The sequence below is a fragment of the Lissotriton helveticus genome, chromosome 12, assembly GCF_964261635.1.
Source record: "Lissotriton helveticus chromosome 12, aLisHel1.1, whole genome shotgun sequence".
Lineage (NCBI taxonomy): Eukaryota > Metazoa > Chordata > Amphibia > Caudata > Salamandridae > Lissotriton > Lissotriton helveticus.
The window spans coordinates 219,333,605-219,359,473 of NC_136073.1; the positions used below are offsets into that span (position 1 = coordinate 219,333,605).

A 25,869-nucleotide genomic window follows, 5' to 3' on the forward strand; every position below is an offset into this window, starting at 1 on the left:
TTAAAATGTACCTGCCCTAATTCTTATACTTTAGTTAAGTCCACGGTCTCAAACCATAAAGTCACAAAAAGAGCCTGTATTTGCTGTGATAACTGTTTAAAGAGACCTGCAGACACATCAATAGTTTAAAATGTCACAGGGTTAACCTGTGACATTATACTGTGACTTTGATTGCAATGAGTGATCCATTATTATTATTTTTTTTTTTTAAGAGTATTCCAAATAAGAAGTATGTACTCCTATGCTTTGATACTAGCCTACTGTACGCGAGACCATGGTATAATAAATCCTGGCAAAACAAGTAAGTGTGGTGTTGGATGTCAAGTTTCAAGTTTTATTTTTTTATTAGCGTAGATACTAAAAACCATTGCTACAGATTTTATCGTGAAAATTGTCATTATTAATAGCAATTTTAAGGGAAAAATAAAAGGGGATTAATAAAAATCAGTTAAAATAAATTTAAATCAGTTGATCTGTTATATTCAAATGCAGGATTTAGTAATTAATACATTAACTTAGCAACTTTTACCCTTATTACGTTTAGGCAGTAATATTGCTCTGCCCGATGTTAGTGAGGTATGCCTGTCGCTATTGTGGCATTTTCTTCTCCACCTGCCTCAAAAACTTTAACAGGTGACAGTTCAGCTGCATGTCCTAGGGTGCAAAACACGCCAGCACCACTTGCCTCCTCATGCAGATACCTCTATAATTAAAAAGTGGTTTTAAAAACAGTTATCCTTCTTGTCTCAGTTCTTTCTAAGTGCAGAGAAGTTGCAGCATGTGTTCCTGCGCTGTGCCGCACAAGCGGCAGGTGAGCCGGATTGGCTTTTTAGCCAGTGCGGAAAGTGCTTTGTGCATGGTTTAAGGCCAAGTCAGTACTTTAGGAATTGGATTTTAGTGGATCTGGCAAACCCCAGGGCTTGGTATTTTTCGGCAGTGGGAGTGAATAGGTGCTCAGAGTCATCCGGCCATGTGTCCTCTTGGATAAGGCTGCTTTGTCCTCAATCCAGGATAGGCGCTTTACTGTTTTCTTTGCTATTTTTTTTAAAAAGACAGTGACTGGTAGGTGTTTCCCAGAGCTCAATAAGCCCTACCTACGGTGGTCAGAATTGCTTGTAGATATTTTGCAGAGGTGATGACATTTTATGTTGTAGTTCTGACCACAAGCACCAATTGAGTTCCTGATTTTGATTTCCGTATTTTGACCCAAAAGAGGGCTATTGCGCCTAGTCTTGCGAGGGTCTGTTTCGGAACACCGAACTCAAGCCTGATCTGTGCCGGAGACACTCTTTGTGGTAAGCCAAAGATTATTCTCTATGCTTTTGCAACCGTGCCATCTAGGAGCTTGGAGTCCCTGCCCCTCTGTGCCTCACTCCCATAAGCTATTGTGGATAGGAGTTTTGCCCGTATTACTTCGGCTAATGGGGCAAGCGAGGAGCCACTCAGCTTAGAGTTGACATTTCTTAATGAGACTGCAAGGGCTATTCACTTCCTCTCGAGTTATTCACTTCCTCTTGGAGTCCCTTTGGGCTGTGAAATGCCGTCTTTGTTGATGATATATAGAATAGAGCCACCCAATAATCCCACCGGGACTGGGTAATATCAGATAGATAAGCTAAATGTCCAGGTAGGAGTCATTCACAACAACCACTTTATATTTATCAGTGTCACATGAGTGATCCCACAAATCAATAGAGTGACCCGAGGGTTTATATCAAAAATATATTCACTTTATTTTTGATTATGCAATTTAGATTTTTTCAAAAACTGGCAACAGACAGACTAACATAACATGTAAACTAAATGCTAGTCTACATACACCTACAGCAAAATGTGTGGCTACGTACTCTAAACCACAACAAAGTAAGTAATTACACATAGAAATTCACAAATCAATTTGCACAGTGAATTATACAGTGTATTGCATGTCAGGTGTTAAGCGTCGACGTTTCGGTCCATGCTGGTCAAGTAGATCCGTCGGACCATCTTCAGGACAAAGACGTTGCACAGCAATGTCTAGTATAAACACAACAATAACAATAATAAACCCTGAGGCACATGGAGACCAATATCCAGCTTAGCACAGACCAACACAAAAAACCAACAAAGTGAAGCCCAATAGCATGTTAACTACTAAAAAACTACTAAAAACCACACCAACTAGAACATGCAGCCAGTGAGCATGCGGGTTCAGTACTACAAGAGGTGGTATAATTGTGTGACTAATATTCCACATCTCGCCAAATGCGTGTAATCTTCAGTGAAAAACACACCAGGTGAAAGAATAAAAGGGGGTATCTATAACTGTAAACTAAATCACGGGCATCTTAGTATCCCGAGGTCTGAGTAATACTCACGAGAAATAAAACGCCACTCAGGTCGTTCTATATATGAATTAAAAACAAAATATAACATAAAACATTAATCCCAAATAGTGCCTGTAATAGCGTAATCAACTGCCACTGTAATCATGTACCAGTACGCCAAGTAACAGAAGTCAACTTACATGTCAAAATGTCGCCACGTAATCTATAAACAAATGACATGGGGAAGCGTTAGCGTGTGCGCCTGCATAATCAGGCATATCAAAATACGAAACACGGAACGGGCTCCAAAAACGGAGCAGACGTGTAAAACTTACTTAATCAGCAGCTATGCGCCGGCTCTTCGAAGTCCGTGCTCGTTCACCGGTAACTACTCGGGACGCCCAGACATCAGAACCATCACGTGGTTAAGTAAACTGGTGACGCCAACGCGGCCCGTTAAGGCGGCGGCCATCTTAGCCTAATCACAGGCCATGGGATAAAGTGTAGTTCTTAAACATATAACAACAGTAAAGTGCAGAACAACCGGCTATAGCCATCATCGTGTAACATTACATAAAAAATTACATAAAAAACGTGTGCATATCGGAAAATTCAGAAAGATCAGCCAACACGGGCTAGTAATTCCTACACAGATGGATGGAGAGGAGGGCAGAAATATCCATGAGTGAGCAGTAAGGTATAAATAATCAGATAGCATTTACATCCATATAAACAATATAAACAGGCGCACAAGCAGTCAGGTCAAAGTAGCCAAATTGTGCCATTCAATAAAACTGTTAAGCCCATTTTCGACTGTGTCACACAACCAAATCAGTTTGTTTTCCCTTTGTGTCAGTAGTTTTTCGACATTGGGTCTTCTCCTTGTGCCTCTTACACATTCTATTACATACCATTTCATATCAGTAGGAGCATGCGACAGTTTAGTAAAGTGCTCAACTAGTGGTGCTGTCATAACTTTACATCTGATACGAGATTGATGCTGGGTAATCCGTTTTCTTATTTCCTGCGATGTTTTGCCTATGTAATAGAGGTCACACGGGCATTGAATGCAGTAAACCACATTTTTGGTCAGGCAGTTAGAATGATGTTTGAATACAAATGTTTTTTCGTTAATACAGCAACTTTTTTTGGCCTGAGTGGTGGCACAAGCAGTGCAGCTACCACAAGGGAAGTGTCCCACAATGGGGGCCAATCCCCAAATGTTTGGGAGGGTATTTGGTTTAGCCTCAGTGTAGGCTCTAACCAAGTGATCCCTTAGGTTTCTTCCCCTTTTGAACGCAAATCTTGGCATAGCCAATTGGGGTTCAACTTTTTTAATCAGATGCCAATTGCTTCTGATAATTTTGGTTATTGCTGTCGATTCTGTACCAAAAGTCAAGACACAAGTAGTTTGTTCAGTGTTGGAATCTGGAGTTCTTGACTGCTTTTTCTGCAGTAGGGCCTGTCGGTCATAAAACCAGGCACGCTTCATTGCGTGTTTTACCAGCCGATAGGGATATGCACGCATCACCAGTTTCTCTTGTAATACTTTGGCCTCCCGAAAATAATCCTCCCTTCTGGTACAGTTCCTCCGGATCCGGAGAAACTGGCCAAAAGGGAGGTTATCTCGCAGACTGCGGGGATGGTGGCTGCTGTATTTTAAGAGGGTGTTTCGAGCCGTCGGTTTGGTGTATAAGCTGACGGCAAGAGTCCCATCCACATGCATGATAGTTAAATCCAGAAAACTGATGCTGTTAGCATCACTTTCTAAGGTGAACTGTAAGTTTTTGTCTTTAGTATTCAGCCAACGATGAAAATCTTTTAATTCAGATTGTGTGCCTTCCCAAATTATACAAACATCGTCGATGTACCTTAAATAGTTTGCCAGATGTATTAGGAAGGGGTTATTCTCAAAAACCACTCGTTCCTCAAAGTTTGCAACAAACAAATTCGCTATTGTGGGGGCAAAAACCGCCCCCATGGCCACGCCCTTCAGTTGTACAAAAAAATCATTGTTAAAAAGAAAATAATTTTCGTATAGTGCAATCCTAGCACACTCGGTAATGAACCAGGTAGGTACTTGGTGGGGACGTGTACGGGTCTCTAAGATGTTACGGATCATTTCTACTGCCTCTGCCTGTTGTATGTTGGTGTATAGACTCTCGATGTCCATTGTAGCCAGGATGTTAAGTTCTGGGCTATAATGGACACCTTCGAGTTTGACAATCACGTCCCTACTGTCTTGAGTAAATGATCTTGTATTAGGGACAAAAGGTTTCAAAAAATGGTCAACGTATTCTGCCAGCGGCTGCAACACCGACTGGCAGCCAGCCACTATAGGTCTTCCAGGTGGTTGTTGGCTGTTCTTGTGGATCTTAGGCAGCGTATAAAACGCTGGAATACTGAAATCATCTTTATTTAAGTATTCGAATTCCTTTTTACTGATCCACAATCCCTCATAGCCCTTAGTTGTCAGGGTCAGAATAAGTTTTCTAATTCTGGTAGTAGGGTCACAGGAGAGCTTTTTATAATGTTCAGGGTTGGCAAGTTGTCTTAAAGCCTCTTGATCATATGAGATTTTATCTTGTAAAATGATCCCACCGCCCTTATCGGCCGGTTTGACCACAAGGTCATCTCGTTCCGCCAATGTTTTAATGGTAGACATATCATCTTTGGACAAATTGAACTTCACAAACTTTCTGTTTTGGAAGAGCTGCTCTATTTCTGTCAAGACCACATTCTCAAAAGTGATTATTTCTTTAGGGATCAAATTATTTGCCGGGAAGAATGTTGAAGGGCACTTCAAACCACTGATGTTTATAGGTGTAATAGTGGTATTATTATGAAAAAAGTTTTTTAATCTTAAGGTTCTGAAAAATCTATGTGTCTCAACCAAAATAGAAAAGAGATCATTACGATTCGTAGGTACAAAAGAAAGACCATGGCTCAACACTTCAACTTCTCTAGTACTTAATTGGTACGAGGACAAATTAAAAATGGGAACAATCTCCGTATTAGAGTGGTTTGTCATGATGGTATTTGTCATTGTATTGGATGTCGTGCTTACCACTCGTAATAATTGTTCCGGGTTTGTCTGAACCCTGGAGTATACTGGTTGCGAAACCAGCCTCGTCTGCGGTTCCGAGCCCGTCCCCTGTGTGGCGTCTGACCTCTTCCTAAAAAAGGAGTAGAATTATTGCCTCTATTTGACCTGAAAGAGGAGGTAGATCTGTTCAGATTATCCTCAGAATTAGAGGAGCCTGAATCCGAAAAGGTGGTGTGTTTAGGTCCTTGGTACCCTTGGTTGTTAGTATGCTGAAAAAAGTCTTTTTTTAGGTACGGATAGGTGCGTTCCCGACTATAATTTCTCAAATCTCTTTGTAATTTTTCAGTTTTCTTAAGGATATTGGTCCGTTGAAATTCAGCTATAGTGGTATCAAGTTTGCTCAAAAAATCATTCGTATCAGTAATTGCAGGATCTTCGCGTATTTGTTTTTCCAAGTCAGCGATTTCCGTCTTAAGTTTCTCAATAAGTCGTGTGGCTGTCTCTATGCTCAGCACCATCCAACTTATGGAACATTTATTAGAAACAAAGCTGAAGCCGGTCTTGTATTCCTCGTCTTCTACAAAAATGCAAGGAATGTTCCTTACTTGTAGGCCTATAGGGATGATATTATTCGCAAGGCAGTCTCTTAGGAATTTGGCGTGCAATTCTGTGCGAATTAGTTTCTTGTGCAATCTTTCTAAGTTATTACGTAGTGTACTTTGTGCAGAGCTAGGGCCAACGGTATTAAGTTGAGGACCTAGAAGTGACGGTCCACCTGCAATAGTTTTGATGTAATCATCTGTGTAGGTGATGGTTTCAAGTTCCGACATTTAAATAATGACACCCCAATTTAGTGCATTAAACAAAACAATATGTATATTTTACAATACAACATGTAACAAACAATTATATGTAAGCTGACATATATACTCCAACATAAACAACAAACCACTTGAATAAGGGCCCTTGCAGACGATGTCTGCGCTAAGTAACAATATATAGAATAGAGCCACCCAATAATCCCACCGGGACTGGGTAATATCAGATAGATAAGCTAAATGTCCAGGTAGGAGTCATTCACAACAACCACTTATATATACGTAATAACTTAGAAAGATTGCACAAGAAACTAATTCGCACAGAATTGCACGCCAAATTCCTAAGAGACTGCCTTGCGAATAATATCATCCCTATAGGCCTACAAGTAAGGAACATTCCTTGCATTTTTGTAGAAGACGAGGAATACAAGACCGGCTTCAGCTTTGTTTCTAATAAATGTTCCATAAGTTGGATGGTGCTGAGCATAGAGACAGCCACACGACTTATTGAGAAACTTAAGACGGAAATCGCTGACTTGGAAAAACAAATACGCGAAGATCCTGCAATTACTGATACGAATGATTTTTTGAGCAAACTTGATACCACTATAGCTGAATTTCAACGGACCAATATCCTTAAGAAAACTGAAAAATTACAAAGAGATTTGAGAAATTATAGTCGGGAACGCACCTATCCGTACCTAAAAAAAGACTTTTTTCAGCATACTAACAACCAAGGGTACCAAGGACCTAAACACACCACCTTTTCGGATTCAGGCTCCTCTAATTCTGAGGATAATCTGAACAGATCTACCTCCTCTTTCAGGTCAAATAGAGGCAATAATTCTACTCCTTTTTTAGGAAGAGGTCAGACGCCACACAGGGGACGGGCTCGGAACCGCAGACGAGGCTGGTTTCGCAACCAGTATACTCCAGGGTTCAGACAAACCCGGAACAATTATTACGAGTGGTAAGCACGACATCCAATACAATGACAAATACCATCATGACAAACCACTCTAATACGGAGATTGTTCCCATTTTTAATTTGTCCTCGTACCAATTAAGTACTAGAGAAGTTGAAGTGTTGAGCCATGGTCTTTCTTTTGTACCTACGAATCGTAATGATCTCTTTTCTATTTTGGTTGAGACACATAGATTTTTCAGAACCTTAAGATTAAAAAACTTTTTTCATAATAATACCACTATTACACCTATAAACATCAGTGGTTTGAAGTGCCCTTCAACATTCTTCCCGGCAAATAATTTGATCCCTAAAGAAATAATCACTTTTGAGAATGTGGTCTTGACAGAAATAGAGCAGCTCTTCCAAAACAGAAAGTTTGTGAAGTTCAATTTGTCCAAAGATGATATGTCTACCATTAAAACATTGGCGGAACGAGATGACCTTGTGGTCAAACCGGCCGATAAGGGCGGTGGGATCATTTTACAAGATAAAATCTCATATGATCAAGAGGCTTTAAGACAACTTGCCAACCCTGAACATTATAAAAAGCTCTCCTGTGACCCTACTACCAGAATTAGAAAACTTATTCTGACCCTGACAACTAAGGGCTATGAGGGATTGTGGATCAGTAAAAAGGAATTCGAATACTTAAATAAAGATGATTTCAGTATTCCAGCGTTTTATACGCTGCCTAAGATCCACAAGAACAGCCAACAACCACCTGGAAGACCTATAGTGGCTGGCTGCCAGTCGGTGTTGCAGCCGCTGGCAGAATACGTTGACCATTTTTTGAAACCTTTTGTCCCTAATACAAGATCATTTACTCAAGACAGTAGGGACGTGATTGTCAAACTCGAAGGTGTCCATTATAGCCCAGAACTTAACATCCTGGCTACAATGGACATCGAGAGTCTATACACCAACATACAACAGGCAGAGGCAGTAGAAATGATCCGTAACATCTTAGAGACCCGTACACGTCCCCACCAAGTACCTACCTGGTTCATTACCGAGTGTGCTAGGATTGCACTATACGAAAATTATTTTCTTTTTAACAATGATTTTTTTGTACAACTGAAGGGCGTGGCCATGGGGGCGGTTTTTGCCCCCACAATAGCGAATTTGTTTGTTGCAAACTTTGAGGAACGAGTGGTTTTTGAGAATAACCCCTTCCTAATACATCTGGCAAACTATTTAAGGTACATCGACGATGTTTGTATAATTTGGGAAGGCACACAATCTGAATTAAAAGATTTTCATCGTTGGCTGAATACTAAAGACAAAAACTTACAGTTCACCTTAGAAAGTGATGCTAACAGCATCAGTTTTCTGGATTTAACTATCATGCATGTGGATGGGACTCTTGCCGTCAGCTTATACACCAAACCGACGGCTCGAAACACCCTCTTAAAATACAGCAGCCACCATCCCCGCAGTCTGCGAGATAACCTCCCTTTTGGCCAGTTTCTCCGGATCCGGAGGAACTGTACCAGAAGGGAGGATTATTTTCGGGAGGCCAAAGTATTACAAGAGAAACTGGTGATGCGTGCATATCCCTATCGGCTGGTAAAACACGCAATGAAGCGTGCCTGGTTTTATGACCGACAGGCCCTACTGCAGAAAAAGCAGTCAAGAACTCCAGATTCCAACACTGAACAAACTACTTGTGTCTTGACTTTTGGTACAGAATCGACAGCAATAACCAAAATTATCAGAAGCAATTGGCATCTGATTAAAAAAGTTGAACCCCAATTGGCTATGCCAAGATTTGCGTTCAAAAGGGGAAGAAACCTAAGGGATCACTTGGTTAGAGCCTACACTGAGGCTAAACCAAATACCCTCCCAAACATTTGGGGATTGGCCCCCATTGTGGGACACTTCCCTTGTGGTAGCTGCACTGCTTGTGCCACCACTCAGGCCAAAAAAAGTTGCTGTATTAACGAAAAAACATTTGTATTCAAACATCATTCTAACTGCCTGACCAAAAATGTGGTTTACTGCATTCAATGCCCGTGTGACCTCTATTACATAGGCAAAACATCGCAGGAAATAAGAAAACGGATTACCCAGCATCAATCTCGTATCAGATGTAAAGTTATGACAGCACCACTAGTTGAGCACTTTACTAAACTGTCGCATGCTCCTACTGATATGAAATGGTATGTAATAGAATGTGTAAGAGGCACAAGGAGAAGACCCAATGTCGAAAAACTACTGACACAAAGGGAAAACAAACTGATTTGGTTGTGTGACACAGTCGAAAATGGGCTTAACAGTTTTATTGAATGGCACAATTTGGCTACTTTGACCTGACTGCTTGTGCGCCTGTTTATATTGTTTATATGGATGTAAATGCTATCTGATTATTTATACCTTACTGCTCACTCATGGATATTTCTGCCCTCCTCTCCATCCATCTGTGTAGGAATTACTAGCCCGTGTTGGCTGATCTTTCTGAATTTTCCGATATGCACACGTTTTTTATGTAATTTTTTATGTAATGTTACACGATGATGGCTATAGCCGGTTGTTCTGCACTTTACTGTTGTTATATGTTTAAGAACTACACTTTATCCCATGGCCTGTGATTAGGCTAAGATGGCCGCCGCCTTAACGGGCCGCGTTGGCGTCACCAGTTTACTTAACCACGTGATGGTTCTGATGTCTGGGCGTCCCGAGTAGTTACCGGTGAACGAGCACGGACTTCGAAGAGCCGGCGCATAGCTGCTGATTAAGTAAGTTTTACACGTCTGCTCCGTTTTTGGAGCCCGTTCCGTGTTTCGTATTTTGATATGCCTGATTATGCAGGCGCACACGCTAACGCTTCCCCATGTCATTTGTTTATAGATTACGTGGCGACATTTTGACATGTAAGTTGACTTCTGTTACTTGGCGTACTGGTACATGATTACAGTGGCAGTTGATTACGCTATTACAGGCACTATTTGGGATTAATGTTTTATGTTATATTTTGTTTTTAATTCATATATAGAACGACCTGAGTGGCGTTTTATTTCTCGTGAGTATTACTCAGACCTCGGGATACTAAGATGCCCGTGATTTAGTTTACAGTTATAGATACCCCCTTTTATTCTTTCACCTGGTGTCTTTGTTGATGATCACTCCTAGATATTTTTATTCTGTTGCTGAGTCTATGCAGGTATAACCCCAAAACCAGACAGATGTTTTCTTAGAGTTCTTTTTGATTGTCATGGTTTTCTCCAAGTTGATGTTCAGGTTGTTTGCCTCAGAGTATTTGAAAGTTGTATCAAGTAGAAGATGCTTTAAGCCCACCTTCGTCTGACTAATTAGAACTAAGTCATCTGCATTGAGTAGGCCTGGTAAGGCTAGGTTCCCTAACCTTGGAGAGTGTGATTTGCTAGAATTTAATAGCGGGATAAGGTCTGCAAGGAACAGATTGAAAAGGGTGGGGCCAGCACACAACCTTGCTCGAGACCTTTCGTTGCTGATATATGTCTCAAAAGAGTTGACCCATCCCCCAGTTTTACTTGAATCCAGGTCTCAGTGTGCAGGTTGATTAACAGATTGAGCAATGTCTAGGGTAAGTCTGGTGTTGTCAATGCTTGTTTTGTTTTTGTAAAACGTTATTGCTGTGAAAGTTGCTGGGCCCTAGTCAATCTGGAGGGGGGGGGGGGGGGAATTGGCTAAAATATATTTGATAAATCATATAGTCAGTAAATTAGCCTATACCTTACATTGCACAAACCAAATCCTTTAATATATATTATATTCATAGGTATTTGTAAAGCAAATGGCTACCCACCCGACCTCCCAGCGCAAAGATCGCCTGCAGATAACATTCCAGTCCACCAATTTAATTGACAAGGGCAGCTTTTAGGAGTTTTCGAAATGTTAATTCAGACTCTGTTTTCCTTATATGCTGCGACAAGGAATTCCAGGATTTTGGGGCCAGAAATTAAAAGGGCAGTCCTCCAATCCTTGCTTGCTTTATCTTTGGTATATCAAACTGTTGCTGGCTGGTGGAGCATAGCTTTTTAGTTGGATCATGGGCTGTTAATATCGTTTTTGGATCATCTCTGGGCCCTTCTTATACATGACTCGGTGCGTAAATTCTTTTGAATATTGGGAGCCAGTGCAAGTTTGCCAGAGCCTTAGTAACCGGACTGGTGTTTGAGAATTTTCAATAGTATGCGGGCTGCAGCATTCTGTGGGACTTGTAGCCTTTTTATGACTGTCTTGGGGTTCCCCAAATATAGGGAGTTCCCATATTTCAATCGTGAGATGAACAGTCATTTTACTACCACGCTGCTGGATGGTTCAAGAAGCCATCTCAAAAGCTTTCTTAAAGACTTTAATAGGCCAAAACAGGTTGACACTAATTTTTTTGCCTGTGTTGCCATCAATAGGTTGTGTCTAGGTTCTAGACCTCTTATTTGGGTGTAGATTGTTTGCCCATAGAATGTGGGCAATGGTGCTCTATCCACCTAGCAGGGTTATTGCCAACCACCAAGACCTCGCCTTTCTCCCCATTTTGCTTTAAACTGCTGGTTGACATCCAGTCACAACATGTTTAGGAAGTTATTGAGCTGGTTGGAAGATCTGGTCATTTGATGAGAGATTAAGAAAATAATGTGGGTGTCAAAAAGCATAGGATATCGATAAATGAGCCTTTATGATGATGAAGGACATATAGGCTGAACAAAGTGGGGCTCAATGAGGACCCCTATGGTACTCCACATCCGAGGGAGTAACTTTCTGAAAATACAGTCTCCTCGCAGACTTGGAATGTTGTTCTATGGAGGAACGACAAGACCTATTCTAAGAGTTATCCCTGCCTCTTACAGCCTTTTTACTAGCACTGGGTGGAAGTGTCAAAACCTGCACTCAAGTACAACAGAATTAGGGAAGCTGCCCTCCCCCCCCCCCCCCCCCCCCTTCATCCAGGATGGCTCTAAATTATTCTGTGGTTGCAAGCAGGGCTGTTGCTGTGCTGCTTCCCAGTCTAAAGCCTGTCTGAAGCATATGTAAGATGTCATTTGTCTCTACATATTGCAAGAGGTGTCTGTTAACAGGGAAACGGCCATTACAACAAAGCCTTTACAACGAAATCGTTAACCACGCATGCAGTACAACGCATGCGTGGTTTACACGAAAGCCTTTACCACGCATACCTTTACTACGAGGTTTGTAGTAAAGGTATATGTGGTAAAGGTAAAAAGAAAAAATAGGGGGGCTTGGGGGGGGTCTCCCCCCCAAAAAAGAAACTCACCTGAAGTCACGTCGGATATCAGCGTTGTTTAAGAGAAAACGGAAAATAAACTTACGCTTTCTCTTAACGACGTATGACGTCACCACGCTAGTAATTGTGGTAAATGTAATGCGTGGTAAACGAATTCCGTTGTAACGCATGCGTGGTAAAGGCATGCGTTGCAACGGAATTCGTTGTAACGTCATATATTCCTGTTAACAAATGTATTTAGATTTTGCTAGAACCTGGGAGGAGGGTGATAATGTTCACACTTACTTCCTTTCCACCTTTAAACATGATGTCTGGAGGAGCATGATCCAGTGGAGAGCCAATATTGTGAATTTGAGGATCCCCATGGTATCTTCTTGGCTGATTTCTGGGAACATGCTTAATTCTTCATGCCACTGTTGGAGGGCTGACTGCTTCTTTCACCTCTCCAAGTGTAAGGAGGATATTATTAACCTTCTCCAACAAAAAAAAAATTGCTAGAGTGTTGCATCTTGAATCTGAGGGAGGGGGTCCGGGGATGCTTTTTAGGGGATTCCTAATACCTCTCAGAAGGAGTTAGTAGCATTGCTTTTAAGCTAAATAATTGACTCTAGCTTTCCTGATAGAGCAGAGTTGTTTTTTAACATTGTGTTAGTCAGGTGAAGCACTGCCATAGGTTAGATGAGTTTGTTTAGGAGGATGGTGGTGTGTTTATAATGATTTCCTGTACATGCTAAATTAAAGAGTTATAGGCCAGAATAAGAACAGACCAGAAAGAAGATAGAGTAGATGGGAGAAGAGATTTACAAGGAGAAAAAGAGGAAGGTCTGGAGAATGACAGGAGGAGGGCGTAAGAAGTAGGAAGGATGCCTCAATTATTTTAGACAGATGTGTTGTATCTTCCATTCACATATGTAGATTCCCCCTTCCCGTGGATCTTGGTTACATCCCCTTCTGGTCATATCCATTATAGAACGTTTATGGATGAAAAGTGAGGCTTGAAAAATTCAACTGTGGTGAGCTTTCTTCTCTGGCTTTGGCGTCTCTGTAATAATGCTCCCGCTTTGTTCAATCTGGAGCTCTAATGTGTCATTTTATTCGATTTTCACAGTAGATTCACAAAACCCTTACGTGTCGTATGTGATACTTTGAGACCCGATATCTTGCGGTGGGGAGCCTGGTCCTTGGGTACAATTTCCAATTGTAAAGACATGGGAATAGCCCCTAGTCCAATTTTTCGTGTGAAGACGGGGTAGAAATGTTGGTAGAAAGACTCATACATACTGCATATAATAGGTGAACATTTAAAAACTACGCAATATACCAGCTTATATAAACTAAACAGTCACCTCTATTAACTTATCAGAAGCTAAAAGCACAGCCATGCGAATCAGTGAACGGATGTTCAGGAGTATATCTAACAGGTTCACAAACCGATGTATTGTAACTACAGTACACATGAAAACAGATACTCGCCAGGGTAGAATCTAACTTAAGCACGTGTGAAAAATGCACCAATCTCCGGTAAACTGATGTCCTGCAGATCGCCCTTGTCGGTGTGCAGCAACATATCGCAAAAACAGTGTTACCTGGCGAAGCAGCGCTTTGGCAGAGTACTACACCCTTCATCCCAAATATTCAACTCATACGCTGCAGTTATGGGGACACACACGCTCTAGACGCCGCCAGCCACTCACCTTGCGGCAGCCAGGGCTACTCTGACCACCGGGGCTTCCCGGGCCGGGTGAGGCGCTGGTCTCGATGACGGCCTGCAGCTGCTCCAGCTCCTGCCGGAGCAGCTGGCGCTGGTGGAAGCTGAAGGCCGGGTGATTGCAGGCCATGGTAAAGAGCAGCAGCAGCTCGTCGGCCGTGCGCGCCTCGTTGAGCTGCAGCCCGTAGTTGTTGATGATGGAGTCCATGTGGGTGAGGGTGCGGCAGAGCACGGCGGCGGCCTCCCGGCTCTCGGAGCCCAGCAGCGCCAGGGACACCAGCAGCCGGCTGCGCACCAGCTCGTCCGTCAGGTTGGTGAGGCGCGCCAGATCGGCCGGGTTGTTGGCGCGGATCTCGGAGTCCCGGAGCGAGTGGTAGTCCTTGCGGGCTAGGTCCTCCAGGCAGCAGCCCAGGAAGCGCAGTTCCAGCGGCAAGCACAGGTCTAGCAGGCCGCAGAGGAACTCCACCCGCTGAGCCGGGCTCAGCTCCGAGAACCAGCGGTAGGCGGCGGCCCTCTCCAAGGGGCACCGCTGCTTCTCCACCATGGTGAAGGGGGCACAGGGGCTGGACGGGAGGCCTACACAGGAAGGGATAGCAGGCCTTCCAGTTGGGAGTGGACAACACCAGCAGGGGTATGTGATGTGTATGTGGAGAAGGAAAAGTGCGTAATAGGTAATGAAAGAGGGGTGTCAGACCTGGGGGGTCGCGGCTGTCAGGCGACAGTGTGAAGGCGCATTACCAGGTGGAGAGCCGGTGTCCGGTCCTTCTGTAGGGGGTGTGGCAGCCACGCCGCTGTGGCGGGGACTGTCAGGTCCAGGCTCCCGAGCTCCCTCGGCGCCTAACGGTCCAAAGAGCTCGGTCCAAGAGGCCGCATCTTCCTTCCCCCCTCGCCGCTCACTGCTTTCCTGGGGTGGGCCGTGGCCGTAGTAGTGCAGTGGCCATCGCAGCACTGAAGACGAGGGGCGCCACCTAAGAGCCCTCGGGAACGGCTGCTCCCGTCCCCAGAGGGCTCACCGGCGCCGCTGAAAGCTTCCTCCACCGCCCCAGGAACGCTGAGGTTTTCTTCCCGAGCCGCTGACAATTAAAAGGGCCGCCTCTTGTCTCCTCGCAGTTGTGGTTCTCCTTGAAGAACCCCGGGGCCTGGCACCGAGCCGGTGCCGCTATGTTTACCTTCCCTCGTTGACGCACCCCCTTCGCGAAAAAAGCCGAAGGTAATAACGCTCGTGCAGTACCAAGTCCAACTGACATAAGGCCACGCCCTTTCCTTCTCAGGGCTAGACCCGCCCCTCCGGCAGCTCTCCAGTCCTTTGCTGATTGGATGTCAATCAGACGCCTACGCACACGTCTGCTGCCACTCAACTTGACAGGCGAGGGTGCCACGGGCTCCTAGAAGAGATGGGGGGTGCCGTCTAAACAAAGGCTCGGATTGGTGGTAGAGTTAGCCAAGCTCCCTGATTGGCACCACCTCGATCGCCGTTTTAACGCTTGATTGGTTTGAAGTAGGATAAGGATGCTGCTTAGGCCAGTTGTCAAGTGGTAACTCGGAAACTACAAAAGTAAGAGAAAACGGGAAAAAGAAATGGTAACTGCTTCGCCAGAGCCGGAAGTAAACACATGGTGAGTTCCATAAATAAAGCTCCGGTATCCGTAGGTAGAAATCCAAGCAGGTTTTTTCAGTGGAAATTTAAAAAAGAGAACATTCAAATAGGTTGCCCACGAAATGAAGGCATGAGCTGCTGTCAGTGCTGCCATCCGTAGGAACAGTCAAGTTGGAATGTCACTATCAACAACAGCTGAAACCAGGGCAACAGATCAGAACATAACACTTGAAAATACACAAGCAGTTTTTCAAGAGCAGTGCACGTGAAACCACAACACAAATCCATTACGCAATACAATGTAAAACAAATAAGAACCCAATATACAACATTTCCCTTTCTTCAATCAGAACAAAGAGAACAAAGTTATAGTATCAACACAAGTGATAATATTTATACTTTGTGGGCAAAACAATTTTACGCTTAACGCGGTTGACAATGGAGCTAGATTAGGCAACATAGCTGCCAAGGTTTCAGATTGCTATGTGTGACATTTTCCTGAATTCATTGTAATTATGAGTGACAATTCAACGAATATGAGTGACACTTTCTCACGAGCAAAGACTAGCAATGAAAACAAGAAAAATATATAAATTACAGAAATAAATGACACCCATTTGAGCAACAAGGATCTCTAAAACGAGTCACATCATAATCTACAAGCTGTATTACTGAGAGCAGTGCGCCCCCCTGGTCCTGCATGCCACCCACTACCTGCTAAACCCTGCTGGTGGCACCATCACCCCACTCGCAGTTTGTCACACAGAGCTACACTACAAGCTCTGCTGACTCTGATACTCACTTGGCGCACTGAGAAGTTACGTTGGCAAGCACCACAGTGGCTCTCACAATCAATCACCTGACCCAGGTGCGAGCAGCTTCTAACACAGCTTGCAGTCAGTGAGAAGAAGTCAAGACAGACTGCTATGTGATGTACAGTCAGTTCTCAGCGGTAACAGGGGGGGCAGACAGGTGGTAGCTCAGAAGAAAATCATGCCTGTGGCACAAGAATGAACTATCAAGGGTATTGCCAGCAGGGTAGGCAGATTATAACATTGATGTAGAACTGACTCCAGAGCTGAGCAGTCAGATCTCTTTAACTATTAACTTACGGAGCCACTCCGAGCCAGAGTGATGCTGGCAACGCAAGTCTGTGGGAAGCAGCACAGAGCCGAGGCACATAATATGCTATAGGCACCGGTGGCACGCGCTGGCACAACCGCGCAGCCAGTTTCAGACTGGCATGATTAACAATGCGTGACAATGCATTTCAGTGCGGTGATGCGGATCACCACACTGAAATGCGTTAGTGTCACACCCCATGCGTGATACTTGGCAGGCATGAGGCAACTCAGAAACATTTTGTGAATGAGTCCAAACCATTAGCTGACCTTAGGTTTTCAGGGGTTTCACTTCCTTGCATGGAAGTTGGACTTCTATGTGACTCAAAATGAGCCGTGGAATCTGCATCCACCTGCTCTGAATTTGATACATCATACCCATGACAAAAATCTCAGCCAACACAACGACTTTCTTCACCAGCAATACCATGATGTTCCATTCTCTCTATAATATCTTTTTGAAGAATACCTTGTTCCACCAACCACGATTTTTAGCAAAACCGCAGAACGGGTGACCCTGACAATTTGTGCAGGATCAGAAAAGTTAGACTCACTTTTAACAGCTTTCTTAGGTTTTTCGACCAAACCCCATTCCCCTATCCCAACATTTTTGGGAGCCTGAAATCCAGTCAGTTAATGATCAAGAAACTGCAAACTTACTTTCAAAATTATCCCTAACATAATCATTAACACAAGAATGATTTTTCAACCCTTTACGGCACGAATTATGAGTAGTTAGATGATGATCATTCCAGTCTGGAATAAGATTGGTTCTGGCATCTCTGCCTTTCAGCCACCCAAAAAAGGCGAAAATGCTCTAATAGAATAAGTGTGTTTAGAGACAGCGCTGTTTGTATGACTTTTAAAAAAAAAAAGTTATTATACCTCTCCACCAAACCATTAACTGCTGGAAAGTTAAGAGGTGTTTTCTCACGTTTAATACCATGAGTATATCGAATCTCAGTAATTTTCTTTGACACAAAATAAGTGCTCTTATCGGAAATCAACACCTTTGAAATTCCTTTGGAATTCCTTCAGCGGCAAAGACTGTCTCCAAAGACTCAATGACCGTGTCTGTGGCGGGCAGTGACACAAAATCATGAACTATCCACTTAGAATAACAGTCTATCAAGACAATTAAGTACTGTAAAAAGAGTAAATTCTAGATTCTGGGACGCTCACTCAATTGTCAACACTATATTATCAATGACCCCCAAGTAATGCAGTGCTCAGAAATGAGGGGATGCCCACCCAACATCCTCAATCAAACCCAAAGGTTTTTCGTAAACATTACACAGCCTTTAGCACATGCAAGTGTCTAAACAAAAGTGTTGTAATCAATCTTCAATCATCGTTTTCAATCTTGATAGTAGGAATACTTTATTGTCTCGAATCTTTTCAGTTTAGCCAACATATATTTCATTGTATACAGAACTTCATCAGGGCTGTTATATCTTTGAAAAATATTCAAACTTCAGTCGTCCAGATATTATTTATACACATACTAGCCAAATCACTCCAACCTACAATGTCATTTCCTTTTTACGCAAAATATAGTTGTGTTTCCACTTTGCGCCCTAGCAAACACAAAACATCAATAAAATACCCCAACATTTTTGTCCTGACTAAAGAACGCGTTTGGATGAACATCTGCACACATAAAAGACTTATTGAATTTTATAGAGTAAAAAGTTACATCAGATAAAATAGAGAAGGGTGATCCTGAGTCAGTCGTCATTTCTGCATCAATGTTACCAACTTCTGCAATGCCTAAAGGAGCCCTGAAAGAAGACATGCAACATTATCATCAATTGTTAATACAAGATTGTTTTGATTTGATGGGATTTGAATGTATAGAGTGCACAATTACCCAAAGGCATTAAGGTGCTGTTACCGGCCGTACAGTGTTAAAACCTAGCTGAAAATCCACCTAAAAAGCTGTCTGTAAAGCAAAAAGCCAGGTTTTTAAAGCTTTCCTAAAAGATAACTGTGGGATAGCGGAAGAGAGTTCCAGAGTTTACTTGCAGCAATTGAGAAGGCTCTATCTCCCCATTTCTTCTTTCGATTCCTAGGCACAATTAGGTAGTAATGGTGTGCCGAACGCAGGTTTCTACTTGAGGGTATGCAAGTGAAACATAGCTGTAATCCTTGCAGGACTTCGGAGAAAAAGGGCCTTATGCGCTGTTCAAAGCACTTTAAACATAATGCTCTTTTTGATGGGGAGCCAATGTAGGGCCCCTAATCCCATGGCAGCCGATTAGCTCCTGGGAATGTAGAGAGTAATTCTAGCAAGCGCATACTGTGCTACTTGGAGTTTGTGCAGAGCACTGATAATAGAGTCCAGATAGAGCGAGTTACAATAGTCCAATCTGAATATAACGAGAGTTAATGCAACCTGCTTACATGCAGGCTGAGGGATAGGAGGAAAACGTTTTCTGATCATGTCCTCTTTAAATTCGTCATGTGTTGGCTCCACAGCTTACAGGCATATTACTGGACCTGGAACAAGACATGCAGACCCTTTGAACGTGTCCTTGTTTCTTGCATTTGTTGCACTTCCTGTTGTTAGCTGGCCAACTGGGTTTGTTACTAAGATACTGTTTAGAACTGTATCTGTAACACATACGTTTCTTAGAATCAGTTGCGCCAAACCTCCCTTTAGAGTTGTTTTGCTGCCAACTTTTATTTGAGATAGCACATACAGCATCACTGGGGAGATCAGCACAAGTAAGAGCGTTACAGAAGGATGGGAGCACACCGGTTCACCTCCCAGCACAGTTCACCCCTTAGCATTATGGTAAATGCAGTGCATTTTAAATGCTTACTTGAGGTTTTGCTGAAGTGTTTCAACAAAGTTGGTGCAGGTTAGTGCTGTCAATCTCTAGACATGTGTTTCTGGATATTATCCTTCATTAGGAGAGATAAAAACGAAATTCATCTGGGGTTGCTGAGCAAGCTGCCACAATCCTTTTAGGTCTCAGTACCTCTTACAGGCGCACAGGTGCATCTCCAAAAACTCGTCAGCTCAATGGCTCAAGGGAGCCTTTTCAAACAGAAGTTGAAGTTGAAGTTGAAAGTTCTTGATAAAGCGCACTGCGACCTAGCGGCTTCCTGGCGCTGAAGTAGAATGCTGAGAGGGGTGAAGTTCTACTGAGGAGGTCAGCAGTTTGAGAAAACAGGAAGGTCTTAAGGGCCTTACGGAATTGGAGGTAGACTGGGATTGATCTAATGGACGGTGGGAGACTGTTCCAGAAACAGGGGGCTAGTACGGAGAAGCGAGTGCCTCCAGTCTTGGATCTGCGGAAGCGCGGAACACTGAGGAGGGCTTGGCTAGAAGAGCGGAGGGTACGGTTGGGGGTGTAGGGGCTGATAAGAGAGTTAATGAAGACCGGGGCGGTGCGGGCACGGGCCATGAAGGCCAGACAGCCAATTTTAAAGAGTGCTCTCTGGCGGATGGGGAGCCAATGGAGAGATTTCAGTACAGGAGTGATGTGGAGGGACTTAGGGAGGTGAAAAATAAGACGGGCGGCCTGATTCTGAATAGCCTGAAGACGGTGAAGTTCATAGGCTGGAATGCCTACGAAGAGGCTGTTCCCGTAATCGAGACGGGACAGTATCAGAGCCGAAATAATACGTTTAAGGGCATCAGAAGAAAAAAATCGGGACACTTTCCGGATGATCCGGAGGGAGAGGAAACAAGAAGATACAACTGAACTAATCTGGGCGTGCATGGAGAGGTCCCGACTGACTTTAATACCCAAGGTCTTGGCAGAGGCCGCTGGCGTGGGTGAGGGGCCAAAGGTGGAGGACCAAAAAGCAGCAGACCAAGGAGAGATGGTATGGCCAGTCAGGACCAACTCCGTCTTGTCCAGATTAAGTTTGAGTTGGTTGGAGTTCATCCACCCAGAGATGAAGGCTAGGGTGGAATGAAATTTAGGTAGGGAGTCAGAGGGGGAAGAGACATCGAATACCAGCTGGAGGTCATCCGCATAGTTATATACGGAGACCCCCATTTCAAGGAGAGAGAGGATAAGGGGGTGAATGTACAGATTAAAAAGGAGGGGGGACAGGGAAGAGAAGGGGGATGGGAACACACTGCTTCACCTCTCAGCACAGGTCACCCTTTAGCATTATGGTAAATACAGTTCACTTTAAATGCTTACTTGAGTTTTTGCTAAAGTGTTTCACCAGAGTTGGTACAGGTTTGTGTTGTTAATCTCTAGACACGTGTTTCTGGATATTATCCTTCATCAGTAGAGATAAAAAACGAAATTCATCTGGGGCTGCTGAGCAAGCTGCCACAATCCTTTCAGGTCTCAGTACCTCTTACAGGTGCACAGGTGCATCTCCAAAAGCTCATCAGCTCAACTGCTCCATTGTGAAATAATCCACACTTTCAGAATCCATGGACATGCATTTTTGTTCTTGGTTGTTATTTAGTTTTAAGAAAAATGTGCTTTAGAAGTATAGGTCCTAAATTTGCATTAGTTTGTCATAGTGAAAGAATCTCAAGAACTCCTATGCTCAACTTTCCGTGGCCCCACTGCCAAAGAGAAGGAGCGTAATTATATCATAAAAAGTTATTCATGTTCAAGATGTAAACATCCTCCCTATCCTGTCTAGTGAAAGGTATATGTGGTGAATGTAGTTAAACTGAGTGAAGCAGAGGTGAGCGTTCCGTGTGGATGTCATAATTGATCCAAAGCCACTCTTCCATTTGCAGTCCAAAATATCTGTCATCAATGTTTCCTCCCACCACCCCATAAGTACCTGAATACCCACATTAAGGTGGTCCTTGAGAAATTTTGAAGTAAGTTTGAACTGTGTACTGCATTTATCAGGATGCAAAGGGGGGAACTGTGCTGGGACTGTGAGGCAGTGTGCTCCCGACCCCCAATCTTTTTAAAAGGCTCCCTTGAGCCAGCAAGCTGACAAGCTTTGGAGATGCACCTGTATGCCTGTGAGTGGTACTGTGACCTGAGAGGAACTTGGCAGCATTTCCAGCAACCCCAGATTATTTTTCTTTGCTCTTTAATACTGCTGCTCTCCACTGATGAGAGGCTCAACCCAGAAACACGTGTCTAGAGATATACAGCAATGTCTGCACCAACTTTGGTGAAAAACTCCAGCTAATTTTGAAGTAAGTTTGAACTGTGTACTGCATTTACCAGTATGCAAAGGGGCAAACTGTGCTGGGGACTGTGAGGCAGTGTGCTCCAACCCCCCATTCTACCTTACCCAAATTACCCTCTACCAGGGCATGCTGTTTGTGGTATATCTGGACACTTAAGTACTTAATAGTATCATATTGCCAATGCAAGGAATCAATCTGTTCCTCCCAGGACATGAGTTCAGGCATCTGCAGTAGAGGAAACAGAAGACTTTACCCAATTGATATGTAGCCCAGAAATGCGTCCAAAGTCATCAAAAACTTCTATAAACTCTGGGAGTACAGTGGGATCTGCCTTCCAATATATCAAGGTGTCATACATGGACACCACATACTAATGTCCTTCACCCCACTGAGGAGCATGTGCACACAGTAGGCAAGCTAGAGGCTCCATGGCTAGGGCAAACAATAAGGGGGACAGAGGACAACCCTGCCTGGTACCCTCCCTGATGCTAAAACTGCTGGAAATGATCTTGCCAGTGTGCTCCCTGGTTAAGGGGGACTCACACAGGACCCCTATCTGCCTAGGGAACTCCAGCTTCATTCCCAATTTAAACAACATGGACTGCAGGCAAGCCCACCCAAATGTGTCGAAGGCCTTCTCAATGTCTAAGAATGCCAACCAGCAATGTGTATCTGTTCATCGCGCCCTGTCCATGACACTGAATAGGCGTCGGAGGTTCAGAAAAGTGTTTCTACCTAGGATGAACACATTCTGATCTGAGTGTACTACATTCTGGATGAGTGAGGTCAAGCCATTGGCCATGATTTTTCCTAGTATCTTATAATCAGGGTTGAGTAAAGAGAAAGGGCGGTAAGAGGCTACTTCAAGAGGGTCCGCTTGTATTTTGGTAGCACTGCAGTCAAAACCTCCCTCATGGTGTCCAAAGGATGACCATATCCTGGCCTGTTCAAATAGCTGTGAGAGCAAGGGGAGCCAGTATCGGTCGGTATATGTAGTAGAACTCAATTGGCAGCCCATCGTTGCCAGAGTTCTTGCCTCTGTCCATTTGCTTGTTGCCCTGTTTGATCTCCTCCAGCATTAATGGGGCATCTAACTCCTGTCTATGCAGTGGATCCAGAAAAGGGATTTCTATAGTCCCCAAGTAGTCCAATATTGCCTCCTGGTTCGCACCGCTGGGGGCCCTATATAGCACCCTGTAGTAGGTCTCGAATTCCACATTAATGGCTAACTAGGAATTCACTATGGACCAATCGAATTGCACCTATAGGGAAACACAGGCGTTCAGATCTTAATAACCAGGCCAATAGTCCACTGGCCTTATCGCCTCGCTCATGTTGGCAGTTAACGTATTCCTTATAGTCCAGATTAGATAACAGTCTCAACACCTCTTTTTATTTCACTTTGATATCAGCTAACGTAGGATAGAGCGAGGGGTCAGTCGTCTACTCTCTGTCAGATATTTTAGACCTTTCCTCATACCACACTGTGTGTCCCTGTATATCCTGCATCACCACTTTGAAGGCCTCCAATTAAACTACTGCATCCGTGGCGAACCCCTTGTTGTCGTAAAGTTTCTATTATTGTGCTCCCCCACCTGCATGCGGAACAATGTGTCAGCTATTGCCCATGGTTTTAAATGCCATGTGAGTATTACCAGTTGTGGCCACCCACATAAGAAATTCACCATCAGTGGGCAAAGATCAGACAACATCCTACCCAGGTATTCCGTACTACCACACTTGCCCACCAGTGCTCCACTACTATAGATCAGGTCAATCCGTGTGTGAAGGGCATGGAGTGCTGAGTAGTGGGAGTATTTCCTCAGTTGCGGGTGTAGGGTGGGCCAAATGTCCACCACTTGTGTATTGTGTACCCATTGCTGCAGCTGCCTAGTGGTGGCATGGGACTTTTCTCCCTGCACAGGAGGGGTGGATCAGTAGAAATAGAAATCCCCACACCAAAAGGCAGAAGACAACGCAGACCTGAAAAGGGTTGGCATTAGGGAGGCAAGGAAGAGGGGCTTTCCAGCATTTGGGGTGTACAACACTGTCAGCGCAAGGGGTTTGACATGCAAAGTACCCTCCATGATGATATAATGAACCTCCGGGTCTATCAAGGTATGTTCTACCACAAAAGGAACGCCGGGAGCCACCCACAACAGAACCCTGTAGCGTAGACAGAGTAAGTAGTTTCATATAATATGCCTCGCAAGTGCTTGAGCAACCTAGTGAGTTCCACCGCTGTCAGATTGGTTTCCTGAGGGCAGGCGAACTGGACCTCACGCCATTTGAGGTATGAGTTTACCCTTTACCTTTTGCTATTGGAACCCATTCTCCTCACATTTAAGGTCACAATGCAGTATTCACATGTTGTCATGTGAGTCGTGTGTCAGGTATCCTCGCGGTCTATGCACACAAGGGAGATTGGTGTAGGAGAGAGCAGCAGAGCGAAATTGAAAAAATCCCAACTAGACAACAGAAACAATCCACAACAAGCCCACGACCCTGGTCACCCCATCCATCAGGTGCAGCCATTCAATCCGATCAATGATTCAGCATTAAGTACATAGTCATCCCAGGATTGGGGAAGATTCAGATGGGCCAATATGTCACTACGGTGCTCATTCAGGATTGGATGAATAATAACCAACTTAAATTGAATTCAGATAAGACTGACATTGTTATCATTGGTAAACTACCCAACCTGTGGAATCCTGCTTTCTGGACTATTTCAATAGGCACTCCTCCCAATCTAAAAAATTCCGTCAAAATTCTTGGAGTTGTGATTGACTCCAATTTGACAAGCAAACCCCAGGTAGGGGCTATAGGCTCTTCCTGTTATTTCCAACTCCTGAAAATTAGAATTTTTTTAAAACTTCTTTCTTTTGCAGCTTTAAAACAAGTCATCATTGCATTGGTCATCTCTAAAGTTGACTATGTTAATTCACTCTATTTGGGCCTTCCTTAAGGCCTAGTTGGCAGGCTTCCATTCATTCAAAATCAGGCTGCAAGGCTCTTGTATAAATTACCCCACAGGTTTCACATTACGCCCCTGCTGCGGGAGTTGCACTGGCAACCAAAAGTCTTCAAGGCCTGCTGCATTGTTTTAAAATCATTACAGGGTTGCAACACAGCCTTTATTTCAACTCGCTTCCTGAATGATGTACCTGGTTGGAATCTAAGATCTTCCCATTTGAATCTTCTGTCTATTCCTTCCTTTAAGAAGAAGATGTTGGGTGGCTCCAGTTACTCAGCTCTTGTTCCCTGTATCCAGAATACTTTACCATCTGATATCAGGTCTGCTTCTTGTTTTTCCAAATGTAAGTAACTCTTGAAGACTCAGCTCTTCAGGGTGGCTTATGATTGATCTGTCAGAGAGCATAACTAGGAGTTGCATCTGTAGCTCCAGCACCAAGAGACCTTACGGTGGATGTGCACACTTTAAGTACTTGGTAACAAAACATAATATAACATTGCAATCCAAGTCCCCACTGACAGAACTGCATGAACAGTCCCCTGGCACCATAGCACAGCAATTCAGGAGCCTTCTGCCCAACACCTCCCCTCAGCTTGAGAACTCCACACTCAGTAGAGCCCCTTGGTAAAAGGATATCATGTTGCTCAGAAGCACATCAGTAAGTCAGTGTGACCTGAGGGCCGGGATCTCACCCACCTGTGATTTGTCAACAGACCCTGCCAAGTCTCTGTCAGATTCCCAGCCATCTGGGTGAGCCATAGTCAAATGTTCCACTACAGCTAACACATTTGTTCTCTCCATCACCGTCTGTGCCTTGGCCAGTTTGCCTCGGATATTCTTGGTGGCTTCCTATAGCCATATTAACACGTACAAAGTGTCAAGCCAAGGTATAGAAAGCAAAAGAATACATAAATCACAACAGTGCAACATATTCCAGCACCGTAATGTCAAAGTGCTTACACCCAACAGGCTTT

The 25,869-nt window shown here is 43.8% G+C and overlaps 1 protein-coding gene across 1 annotated transcript in view; it reads right to left on the reverse strand.

Moving 5' to 3' along the window:
- Positions 1 to 15,307, reverse strand: part of ZCCHC14 (zinc finger CCHC-type containing 14) — a 799,037-nt gene extending 783,730 nt beyond the window's left edge. The window contains exon 1 of the mRNA XM_078670582.1: positions 14,053 to 15,307. Coding sequence (XP_078526708.1) covers positions 14,053 to 14,610 — 558 coding nt within the window. The 5' untranslated portion in view covers positions 14,611 to 15,307. The remainder of the gene's footprint in view (positions 1 to 14,052) is intronic.
- Between the last annotated feature and the right edge of the window lie 10,562 nt (positions 15,308 to 25,869).